At 38.0% G+C, this 12062-nt stretch overlaps 1 protein-coding gene across 2 annotated transcripts; it reads left to right on the top strand.

Moving 5' to 3' along the window:
• Positions 1–414: 414 nt before the first annotated feature.
• Positions 415–11028, top strand: LOC114779016 (sodium- and chloride-dependent GABA transporter 2-like). Of its 2 annotated transcripts, none has more exons than XM_028967198.1 (15): positions 415–636; positions 3959–4158; positions 4808–4942; positions 5402–5542; positions 6902–6986; positions 7296–7428; positions 8127–8261; positions 8353–8456; positions 8551–8675; positions 8771–8883; positions 8999–9136; positions 9373–9475; positions 9659–9759; positions 9970–10140; positions 10251–11028. In XM_028967198.1, exons 2-15 carry the CDS (start codon positions 3963–3965, stop codon positions 10404–10406), a joined length of 1836 nt encoding a protein of 611 aa, XP_028823031.1. In that variant the 5' UTR covers positions 415–636; positions 3959–3962; the 3' UTR covers positions 10407–11028. The 2 variants fall into 2 exon arrangements, with proteins under 2 accessions (XP_028823031.1, XP_028823030.1); XM_028967197.1 differs by having other exon boundaries at positions 6857–6986.
• The last annotated feature ends 1034 nt before the right edge of the window (positions 11029–12062 follow it).

Below are 12062 nucleotides of genomic sequence, written 5' to 3'. Positions count from 1 at the left end.
AAAACAATGTCTTTTGCTCTCTTTAACAGGGTTCTTGTGCTTTTTTCAACTGTTTCTTCTTCTTTTTGTCCCCTCATTCACAGCCAGCAGGGTGACGTGAATGTTATATTGGAGACAGGACAGCAAGTTCACTCTTTATTTTTACATGAGAATTGTGTGACCTTCATGTGACCATAACAAGTGGAGATAACTTCATATGTTCTGTGTAATATGTGCCTATCTAAAAGCCTTTTGGTGCATTGAATCCTTTTTGATTGGCATTCTAGAGTCTGGGACTGTGCGAATGGCCATTCATCTGTGATTCATTGTTCGCCACACTTTAACATTCTGCAGGCATGTGTGCGTCTCCCTCAGTGTTCTCCGCTGAAGGAGTTGTTGTTGCATGAAGCTCCGCCTCACTCTCTCACACACACACCCACATGCAGCACACACATGCGTGCATTCACACTCTTACATTTTCTACACATGGGGACACTCACAGTGGGCGCGGGGGAGCAGGAGAGGGACAGACAGCGAGCAGCAGGGACAAGGGAGCACGAGAGCAGGCAGCGTCTTCACACTCACCCTGACTTTTCATGGGGAAGTGGCTCTTTCAAATACGGCTCCAGAACACTCCAGACTGGCTTCCTCCGTCAGGTAGTCCCCGTTTCTACATTCTGCTTTTCTAAAGACATTTGGAAATGCTGTGTTGAACTGTGTTTATGTTCAGGCCTAACGTGATTTCCACATGAAGGCAAGTGACCCACATTTGGCATTCATTCAGGAGATTCTGTAGCCCCGAGCAGTTGAATGTAGGCTAAAGGTCACAGTGACAATGCTTTGTGTTGCTGTAGAGAAACCGGCGTCAGTGTCTCTTCCTGTTCTATTTAACACTCAGAACAGTCCCAGAAAAGATGAAAGTGGTTTTGTTAAATATGTGTTTATATTACATGGAAATAGCACAGATTATATACAGAAGAAGATTATTGTGGCAACCTCATGGGTAAAAAAGTCAGAGCTGCACATCCACATGTGTATAATCCCACCTGCTGCTGTTGTGTCCCTTTGTTGCTGCGTAATGAGTGACATGAAGCCTCAGCTAAATGAAACTAAACGTTAGTAAATGGGATATGGACACAATTTCATTTGAAAGTCAGATATGTAATCAGTAACTGATTAATAATTATTTTAAATCATTAACAGTGAGTTTAGTCCAGTGATGTTTAGTCCAGTTCTCAAGTAGCAATAGTGGTAGTGGTTCCATAACCTTTGGAATGTGCTCACAACAGACTAACAGTGTGTTCCTCATCGGTTTAGCTGTTGAATAAGAGATGGAAAATGCACTTTAGATAAAATATGACACAGTACACAGTATACACATATTTTCTGAATATACAAATTCAGTAGGCAGGACTTTTTAAACGTCATCTATGTCTTCTGTTTTGGTACATATAATCATAAAATAAATGTTATATAAAATATATGGATTAATAGGAATGGCATTAGTGTTTAGAAAGAGAAGAAAATAAGCTTTGTGAAGGGTAATGAAATGTGAGTGATGAGATGTGTGAATATGCAACTGGATTGTTATGAAAATATCACAAATAATTTAAGTAATGTTCATGTAATAAGATAGTTAACACATTCTGAGCCAGAAGGGTATTTAGACCTTTGTGAGTCTTTGCTGGATTTGCTAGTTCATGTGCTATTTACAACCAGACTGTAGGGGACCAGTCTATTCTGAACCTAAACTTTCCACCTTTGCCTTGGAGCTGCTGTGTTTCAACTATCACAATCCAGAACTCCTCCTCCCAGCAGAACCACACAAAGGCAACACTACATGATTGTTCTGATGCCACAAAAACGGCCAGACATCCTCCTACTAATGGTAGCTGGACCTTTGCCCCAGTGAGTAGAAAACTGGGCAAAGATCCATATGGAATATTTTGGCAGCAGGATTGTTCGGTACTTTCAGAGAAAATTCTCTCTAACAATGTATTAGTTTAGATTTAAGAATGAACCAAATGTTTGGTGTTTATGATTGACATTTCATGTTTGCCAAGCCAGTTTATTCTCAAGAAATAATATAAATGCTTTTATAAGCATTCATACTTTTTCATTATTTGATTTTCCTATTTGATTAGATGGTTCATTGGTTATTTAGTACTTTAGAAGAACCTCCCGTATTAACCCAAATATTCAACACCCTCACCATCTCTACCAGAAACAAACAAATGCATGTGGCTCTACTGCAAGGTGACTAAATGTTTAACATTTAAATATTTATGTTCCAAACAAAGTCTACAAATAAAGTCTCCATTGCCATAACTGGCTTGTCTAAAACAAAAAGAGTGCTATCTCTCCAAATAAGAATTGTGATCTTGACATAATGAACACTGATAACATTCTATATTACTAAGCAAGTTAATATATAATGCTAGGGTAGTCATAAATTGATTATAGTTCATATCTGTTTGGTTCCATTTTTCAAAGGCATTTAACAGAAACCGACATTTGCAACATTCATCAGTCACTCAGATTCATATGTAATGTATTATATGATTATGACATTTGAAAGTGCATTTCTCTTGCTTAAATGTACATTATTTATATTTGACATGACTTATCTGAACTGGTTTATAACAGGGTCTTAATATATATTTACTTAGTGAATGTAATAAACATTTTAATAACATAGAGAGGAACAACTTTTATTCCCAAATTACTCTCTGGGTCTAAATGAAACACCCACACAATGATTACAAATCAGAATTTCAAACTGCCAAACATTAAATATACTTTTATAACAAGTAGCCATAATTGGTGTTTCTTCATTACTGCCATTTTCTTTTCAAGTTCCTTGTGTCCTACACAGCCTGGTGTATTTTGTTAATGTGATGTTTCAGAATTATCCCAGTTTACCTTTTTAGGGTGTGTGTTATAAAATATAAAGATTTTTATAAAAAATGTAAATGTGTAAAGTGACTGCATGTTCTCATACAGGAGCACAGTGTGGGAGGTTCTCACTTAAAGAGGAACCCGGTGTGAGCACTGCACTGACACAGATTTAAGGTTGCAGTGAAACTTGCTTTATTGAAACAACTAGCAGTAGGATTCTATTTAATATGGCTTATATTTCACAGAAAGGGAAGTGACCTAGCATCTGCAAAAATGTTATTGCATATATGTTTGTCTTATTCTTCAGCCCTGACCCTAATCTTGCACTGAATGTGAAGCTGATAAAGCCTTGTCAGTGGGATCCCAAGAACCTCTTTCTGAGTAAAGCATTGACGATTAAATAATAAATTAAATTGTAAAGGCCCAATGCACATTGTCAGTGACCTTACCATTTTGCCCCACACCTAGCTACCTGCAATGATGACCACTACCTTTGATCTTTTGACCTTTGATCTCAGGATACACAGGTCCTACAGGTCCTACAGGTCCTACATGCAAGCATGAGGGTCAGGGCAGTGGGATTGGGCTATAGTGATCTTTGAAGCAAATGGGATATGTTACAAAACTGGAGGTTTGCATGCATGACTCATTGCCTTAAAGCAATGTTTCTAGTAGCATCTGAAAATACTCCAGGCTTCTATGACCAAAGTGCTAGGTGCTAAGATCATGCCTGCATGGTAATAGATTTTACATTTACAGCATTTATCAAACACCCTTATCCAGAGCGACTTACAATCAGTAGTTATAGGGACAGTCCCCTCTGGAGACACTCAGGGTTAAGTGTCAGGGACACAATGGTAGTAGGTGTGATTTGAGCCTGGGTCTTCTGGTTCATAGGTGAGTGTGTTACCAACTAGGCTACTACCACCCTTGGGATAATAGACATTGTTCACTTAATGAGAGGCCTATTCTTGGACCACAACCTACTTTTAACAAAGTATTGATTTGCATATGCACTTTTTTTTTTTTTTACATTTTGGATTAACTAAAGTTTAAAATTTAATTTGGTTTGACTCTGCAGTGCAATGGAGAACCTGTACAAGCCTAAGGTGCAGTTAAAATTCACCTACCAAGATCCAAACATGGTCCATCCCATCTCCAGCAGCAAAGCAAGGGGCCAGTGGTCCAGCAAACTGGAGTTTCTCTTGGCCGTAGCCGGTCAGATCATCGGCCTAGGAAATGTGTGGAGGTTCCCTTACCTGTGCTACAAGAATGGAGGAGGTAGGATCTGACACTTGAATATTTTAGTCAAAAACAATTAAAACACATCCTCTACATCCTTTCCCACATTTCTGTTTCTCGACCACACATTCCATGGTGTCCAAACACCATATTTAAACCACCACCACCATATATTTTTCATAATCCATGTATCATTCAACTGATAATCAAAAATTAAAAAGCTAATCGGATACAAAACCACCACTAAAGTTGCTAAAATTGTAGCTAGCAAGAAAAATAAAAAATTCGGGTCACATAAACCAGAGCAATTAAGTACTAAAATCAAATCTGGTCTTGCTGTTCGTTTTTCCATTACGTAGCTTTGATCCAGTACTAAAATTAAAATAATTTCCGATTCACAACCACATAAAAAAGTTACTTTTCCATTTATTTGATTATCAAATGAAAATCGAAAGAATGAATGATACATGGAGGAAGAGAGGGGCAACAGAGACAAGTTGAATCAACAATAACAACACATAACTTATAATAAGAAAGATGTGTACGTCAGTGTGCTATGTTTGCACTTACCACATAAATGTAGATAAATGTTTAAAACATATTCATATCAATATTCACATAACTGTAATAAACATTTCATGATTTTATCTGATTTAAAAGCTTTCTTTTCATCCTGTGACATCATAAGGGGTGTTTTTCATCCCTTATGTGGTGTTCCTCTTCGCATGTGGCATTCCCCTTTTCCTGTTGGAGACCTCGCTGGGCCAGTACACCAGCCAAGGATCCATCACATGCTGGAGGAAAATCTGTCCTTTATTTGAAGGTAAATTGAAGAAAAATGAAATACAATTAGAAACAATAGATTAGATACTTATATACAAACAAAGAGACTGTGTTGTAGCTTGTACATATCAAGTTTGAGACATTTAATTATGCCATTGTTAATACGTCAGATAAGTTGATGTTGTGGTAACATATAGTGCACATTTATTTATTTAACATGGACTCTGCCAAATTATGTTGCAAAAGATAATGTTCAGCAAAGAAAAGTTATTTTACAACAGTCGTGTTCCATGGTGTAATACTGCCATATTGTGATGAAGTTATAGAATGATAGTTATTTATTCATTGCATTTCTCATCACACTCAGATACACATGCTCAAAATTATATTCAACAATTATTTGCCACAAATGCATAATGCCACTCATATTGAAAAGCATACTTTATTGTCCCTGTGTTTTTGTGTTAATTTTAATGTTTTGCCCTTTGTCACTTTATAGGAATGGGTTATGGCCATCAAGTGGTTGTTCTGTATTCCAGCATCTATTACATCATCATTTTGGCCTGGGCTTTTTTCTACCTTTTCTCATCTTTCTCCTCTGAGCTCCCTTGGGCCAGCTGCAGAAACAGCTGGAACACAGGTAGCAGCAAAATTATATGTTGCTATTAATGTTGACACATGTTGCTCATAGAAAAATTATGATTTTTTTCTTTGCCATTGGTTTTGTGTGATATGTGTGATATGTTTAAAATGTCTGTAGTATCTGGAAATGGCTGTTCAGACAAAAAGTTGTACCTGTCGGGCTTGGGTCTAATTTTAAGGCCTGATTACAGTTCTAATCTGTGGCTAAATCCACTCTGTCTATGTGACTGGTTCAGGCTACTTACCTCTCAATCTGACTGCAGCATGCACACTTTCAAACGTATTGGAATATCTGGACCATGACCAATTAGAGGCGGACACCACCATTCATCATCTCTGATTGGTTTAGAATTCGACATGTATCCTACTGATTATATTCTATGATATGTCTGTATTTTTCATAATGGGTAGTAGCCTAGGGGTCACCTATGAACCAGAAGACCCAGGTTCAAATCTCACTTACTACCATTTTGCTCCAGGGGGGGACTGTCCCTGTAACTACTGATCGTAAGTAGTAGGTAGTAGCCTAGCCTAGTGGGTAGTAGCCTAGTGGGTAACACACTTGCCTATGAACCAGAAGACTACAGAGTCACAGGTTCAAACCCCACTTAATACCATTGTGTCCCTGAGCAAGACACTTAACCCTAAGTTGCTCCAGGGGGATTGTCCCTGTAACTACTGATTGTAAGTCGCTCTGGATAAGAGCGTCTGATAAATGCCGTAAATGTAAATGTAAATGTAAATCACTAGACATCTTTGAAGGTAAAGTTTGAAGGGAAATAAGTTTGGGAAAGGGAAATAAGTTTGAATTTTTTGTCTGGGAAAGACCTTGCTGATCCAGTTGGTCATGGTGTATGACCTGATGTCATGAAACCGTCTTCCACAACCTCACTTGGGTAACAGACTCTGAGATTTAAAGATTCTACACAGCTGATTTAGTTTCAGTAAATGACCATGATATGTGAAACTGATGATCATTAGCACCTGTTTGGTATAATTAAGAAATGATGCTGGTTTGAAGGCAAAGGGTCGTAACACTAAATAACGATTTGATTTAGAATACCTTTTTCTTTGCTCACTTTGGATCTTGAAAATTGTTCAACATAATTATCAATTACTATCTGGAGCTTTGAAAGCATTATTGATTAACAGCACACCTGCTTAAAACCAGTTACATATATTTAAAATAAAAACACTAATCCGAATGAAGACATTTTTCCATTATTTTTTTATTCAATTTTCTTTTCATGGAAATTTCTAATTGAAATGGTGGTGTAGATGCTTACATACTGTCCATATTTGTATCAACAAGGGAGAAAAGAAAAAGTTGCTTCTTGTGTGTGGTTGCCAATGACAGAGTTCTGTTTGGAGTTTGACCTGAAGGCCACGTTTAACCGGACATTTCCTGAAAACTCAACATCACCAGTGAAAGAGTTCTGGGAGTGAGTTACAACTAATGTCTGGTTATGTTTGCATGTTAAATGCACTGTACAAAATTGACACTACAATTTTATGTCATTTTATATATATGGTACTGTATCATACTACTGTTTTTATTAGTTGACAACTTACATTGTAGAGCCTCTCTGGGTTACAATGACAGTATGGCATATAATTTAGGACATTGAGGACTTCACATTTTTAATGCACAGGACATCAAATATAATTAAAACATTAAATAACGCTTACATAGGGATAGGATGAAGCTGTAAAAGATTTTTTGTGTGTGGATGTGTGGTTTGCTTGCCCAGGAGACGAGTTCTGAATATAACTGGCAATGTTGAAGACCTGGGCAGAGTGAGGTGGGAGCTGGTGCTTTGTCTCTTCCTAGCCTGGGTCATCTGTTACTTTTGCGTATGGAAAGGAGTCAAGTCCACAGGCAAGGTGAGAAGAACACCGGGTTCCTCTTTAAGTCATTTTTTACATTTGGAATTGTGTATTATGTTTTCCAAGATGAATGTATTCTCTCCTGTGCTATGAGGCTGTTAAACAACTCCATGGAGAATTCTCCCTCTTTTTTGGGGTCCACATCAGAGATGTGAAACCCAGGGGCGGAAAGTACCCAGCGGTACCTTGTTCTAGCCAGATGGGTTCCTTTTGATCCAATGAATTCAAACAAAAAGTTAGAAACAAGCATCTATGTACAGGAATAAGGCACAAGACAGGGTTTTTACTTCCTGAACCCATTCAAGCTAATGCTGACTATTCAAACTCAGTTGGTGTTTCTGGGCTAAATATGATGACAATGGATGTTTGGTGAAGTTCATGACTACTCCTCAGTAAAAAATGCCAAGAGCTCAAAGTTTTATGTAGTCAAGAGCTCACAGTTTTATGTATTCAACAGTACATATATGTACAGTTGTACTTCTAGGAGGACCGGATTTGACATGTAAAGATATTAACCAATTACTCCATCTACAGAATCAGTTATTTTTGTTGTTTCCCTACAAAAAGTTAATAGATCATGTTACTTGACTTGGGACAAAGCCAGTAAGTTTGTAATTCTTGCATATTGATTATTTTAAGTGTATTATTTATTTTGTATTATATACATAAAAGAATAATTAGAAATCTGTTGTTAGGTGGTGTACTTCACTGCTACCTTCCCCTATGTGATGCTGCTGGTGCTGTTGGTTCGTGGGCTGACCCTACCAGGAGCGGCTGATGGCATTAAATTCTACCTGTACCCAGAACCAACACGCCTTGTTGACCCGCAGGTACCTGCAAGGCTTTCAGCACTCTCAGCCAGGACACGTACAGACATGGGCTTGTGGCTTCTGTCAAATGTATTTCTCTCCTGCTTGATAGGTGTGGATGGACGCCGGTACACAGATTTTTTACTCGTACGCAATTTGCATTGGGTGTCTGACTGCTCTGGGCAGCTACAACAAGTACAATAACAACTGCTACAAGTAAGTGTCTGAAGTGATGAGGGAGCCATGTTTCACTTCAATCATGTCATTTTCATGGCTGTAGTCTATGACAGATGGTCTTTTTGTTTCCTAGAGACTGTATTTACCTCTGCCTGTTGAACAGTGGGACCAGTTTTGTGGCCGGTTTTGCCATTTTCTCTGTTCTTGGCTTCATGGCCTATGAACAAGGGATCGATATCTCAATGGTTGCAGAATCAGGTAACTGAAGAGCTGTGTTAGAAATTTATTGGAATTTATTTTAATTTAGCTAAACATGATTCATTAAGAAATTCAAAATTGTTGATGCAATAAAGGTCCCGGCTTGGCATTCATCGCTTATCCACGTGCAGTAGCCATGATGCCCTTTCCTCAACTGTGGGCTATATGCTTCTTTATCATGATCATTTTACTGGGGCTAGACAGTGAGGTATGTACCCTGAAAACTGTGTCTGATTTTAAAAATGACCTGGTAGTACACCTGGTCATTTGCCATGTCAACTTTTACCATGGTTTTAACCTATTTTGGTCTCTTCTTCTTTCAGTTTGTGGGTCTAGAGGCACTCATGACATCCATTTCGGACATGTACCCATCTTTCTTCCACACTGGCCACCGCCGGAAATTCTTTCTCTTCATCCTCAGTGTCAGCTGCTTCCTGATTGGTATAGTAATGGTCACTGAGGTGAGCAGCCAGACCAGTACATACCTTCATAAGTCTTTCGACAAGATCAGAATAAGTAGACAGGTCTGTGTTTTGACCAACATAAGAACAGGTTGCTGTCTTTTTGCTCATGCGCATATGAACCATACTGATAGTCACATTCAAAATGTATCAATACTCATTTGACCTAATAAATATAAATGAATATTATTCATATATACTGTTATTTAGAATAGAGGCAATCTCTATGTTTGCAGGGTGGACTTTATATCTTCCTGCTCTTTGATTACTACTCCTGCAGTGGAATGACTCTTCTCCTGTTTGCTATTTTGCAGTCCATATGCATTGGATGGGTCTATGGTAAGAAACTGGAAGTAATATGGTTGTACTAATGGTTGTACTAATGGGTAAAAATCTGTTGGGTAAACAGATGGTATGAATATGTTATTCATTTTCGGCTGTGAACACTACTTTGTAAAATTACCTCCTGGCACATTACAGAAGAAAAGCCTTACAGCTTCACTTTTTAAATCTCTGTTACAGGCGCAGACCATCTATATGAAAATATAGAGGATATGATTGGATACAGGCCATGGCCTCTGATAAAGTACTGTTGGAAATATGTTACTCCTGTGATTTGTACAGTGAGTATCTTAAATGATAACATGCACATTCATCTCGGGTTCTTCAGGGTGCTATGACTGTTTTGTAGTTATTCACCCTCATTTAACACGTCTGATTCAGAATCTTTGTTTGTTGCTACTCAGTTTTAACCCAGGTGTGGTGGAACACATGAACACTGAGAATTCGAATCATTTGCAGATTATGTACACTGATTTTCTTTCTCCATCAAGGCCACATTTGTCTTCTCTCTGATAAAGTACACCCCACTGAAATTCAACAACACCTTTGAATACCCTTGGTGGGGCTATGCAATTGGGTGGTGGTTCACCCTCTCCTCTACTCTTCTGGTGCCAATATGGATGGTTTATGCTGTCATTTCCACCCCTGGAACCCTTCGGGAGGTATGAGTGATATTGACATTTGGTGCAACATGGTGAACTAAATGTCTTTTACATATGTCCACTGTTTTAATTCTACACAAGAGCTGACCAGTTTCTGACATGTTTTTCAGCGGCTTCAGATTCTCTGCACTGCATCAACAGATCTCCCAGAAAACCAGGTCAAAAAGGACCCGATCTACCACCAACAGAGTCCTGAGCGCAAACTCCCTTCACACACAACTGATAGGTCAACCTGGGCTAATTTCAGAGACACTGGCCCATTATAGACGGAACAATCAACTGTCCTCTTTTTCACAATCAGATCATACTGTAAATTGTACCATTAAACATATCACTTCACAATTGGTGGATAAGCTATAGAGGCCATAGCATGGAGTATAATTGTCCAGGTTAGTCCTCCTTGGAGTGTTTAATGGTTCCAAACATTATACAACTGTGAAATTTGATCGCAAAATTTTGATGTTTTTGGATTACTTATATTTGTTAAATATCTAACATTACAATACCAATCTCGCCACGTCAAATGGTGTAGACAGGAATGAAACAAACAGTGCCAATAATAATAATGCAAGTAATAATCACATCTACCCATAAGGCCAACACTAAACCAGTGCAGTGTTTGAAGGTATTCTCCAAATCCAACTGTTCTACAATCTAAACACACAGAGGCTCCACACAGTGGAAACACATGCATGTTTTTGCTCATGGAGTCAATGAACACAAGGTCACTCCTCGTTCAGTTTATGTTTAATGCAAAGATAAATGTCAATACCTGCTATAATTTATACATTTTTATGTTATAAAAACATTGACTTGTGAAGAGGTCATGTGAAGTGTGGAAAACAACCATGTACATATTTTAGGAGTGTAATAAAATAATTAACAGAATGTTTAGCACTCTTTGACTAGTTGTCATTAATCATCTCAGTTATAACTATACATTTACATATAGCAAATAAGAGCAAATGTATAGGCAAGTCAACAATACTTTTAAAAGTGACTAATGACACAAGTTTTAATTTCAGGTGTTCAAGGAAATTATTGGCTGAGCAGAAGCAATGCCTAGGGTGACAATAGTGATGGGAGTGGCAGGACAGAAATTATGCTACCTTCACAAAAAAAATATAGACAGACAGACAGACAGAAAGATAAAGGGAGTAATTGTAATAAGCAATACATAATAAAATCTAAAAATAAAAATATTTTTCTGTATTGCAGTAAGTCATATAATGCCATTTAAATGTCCAGTGTGTGAATTATTTCACCACTCCTAGTATGTTCAATATACATTAATTAATTAATTAATTAATTTTTTATTTGTGTCCCACACTCAGAAAATTACACAAAGAGGAGTTATTATATAAAGTTATTTCTGCTGATGCTCCCAACTCAGGACACGTGTTCCTGGGGTGTTCTCTTAAATCTCCTGCTAAAGCACTACACTTTATTCAGATTGCAGGATATTGTGCAGGAAATTTTTCTATTGCACCCTGTATCTTTAGATTATCTTGTTTGGAAAGTTATCTTCAATTCAAAGCTTCTTATGATCTTAAGAATTTCCATAATTTGCTTCATGAATAAAATTATTTTCTCCATGCCCTGCAAAATGACCTCCAGCAGGCCACAAATGTGTATGTGTCTGCTCAGTTGCTCAGAAACAGACTCCTTGAGGGCAGCACGTTAGGCATTTGTCCAAGAACACCAACACTGGAGATCACACAGGCACATGGAGGCCACACACACTACTGAGCCTCATTTTAACTTGTTTTATTACATCAAAGTTGGATCATTTATCAGACGCCCTTATCCAGAGCGACTTACAATCAGTAGTTACAGGGACAGTCCCCCTGGAGCAACTCAGGGTTAAGTGGGTAACACACTCGCCTATGAACCAGAAGACCCGGGTTCGAATCCCACTTACT

Source organism: Denticeps clupeoides, unplaced genomic scaffold (assembly GCF_900700375.1).
Source record: "Denticeps clupeoides unplaced genomic scaffold, fDenClu1.1, whole genome shotgun sequence".
Taxonomy (NCBI): domain Eukaryota; kingdom Metazoa; phylum Chordata; class Actinopteri; order Clupeiformes; family Denticipitidae; genus Denticeps; species Denticeps clupeoides.
Note: the sequence above shows the minus strand (reverse complement) of the source record. Positions and strands in the feature narration are given on the sequence as shown.

What these genes read in the sequence shown, in the direction of transcription:
- LOC114779016 (XM_028967197.1), top strand. Translation starts at nt 3,963, where the DNA reads ATGGAGAACCTGTACAAGCCTAAGGTGCAGTTAAAATTCACCTACCAA. An exon ending in CAGAAACAGCTGGAACACAG is followed by an intron (nt 5,543 to 6,856) that starts GTAGCAGCAAAA and finishes TGTATCAACAAG; the next exon opens with GGAGAAAAGAAAAAGTTGCT. An exon ending in TACAATAACAACTGCTACAA is followed by an intron (nt 8,457 to 8,550) that starts GTAAGTGTCTGA and finishes TTTGTTTCCTAG; the next exon opens with AGACTGTATTTACCTCTGCC.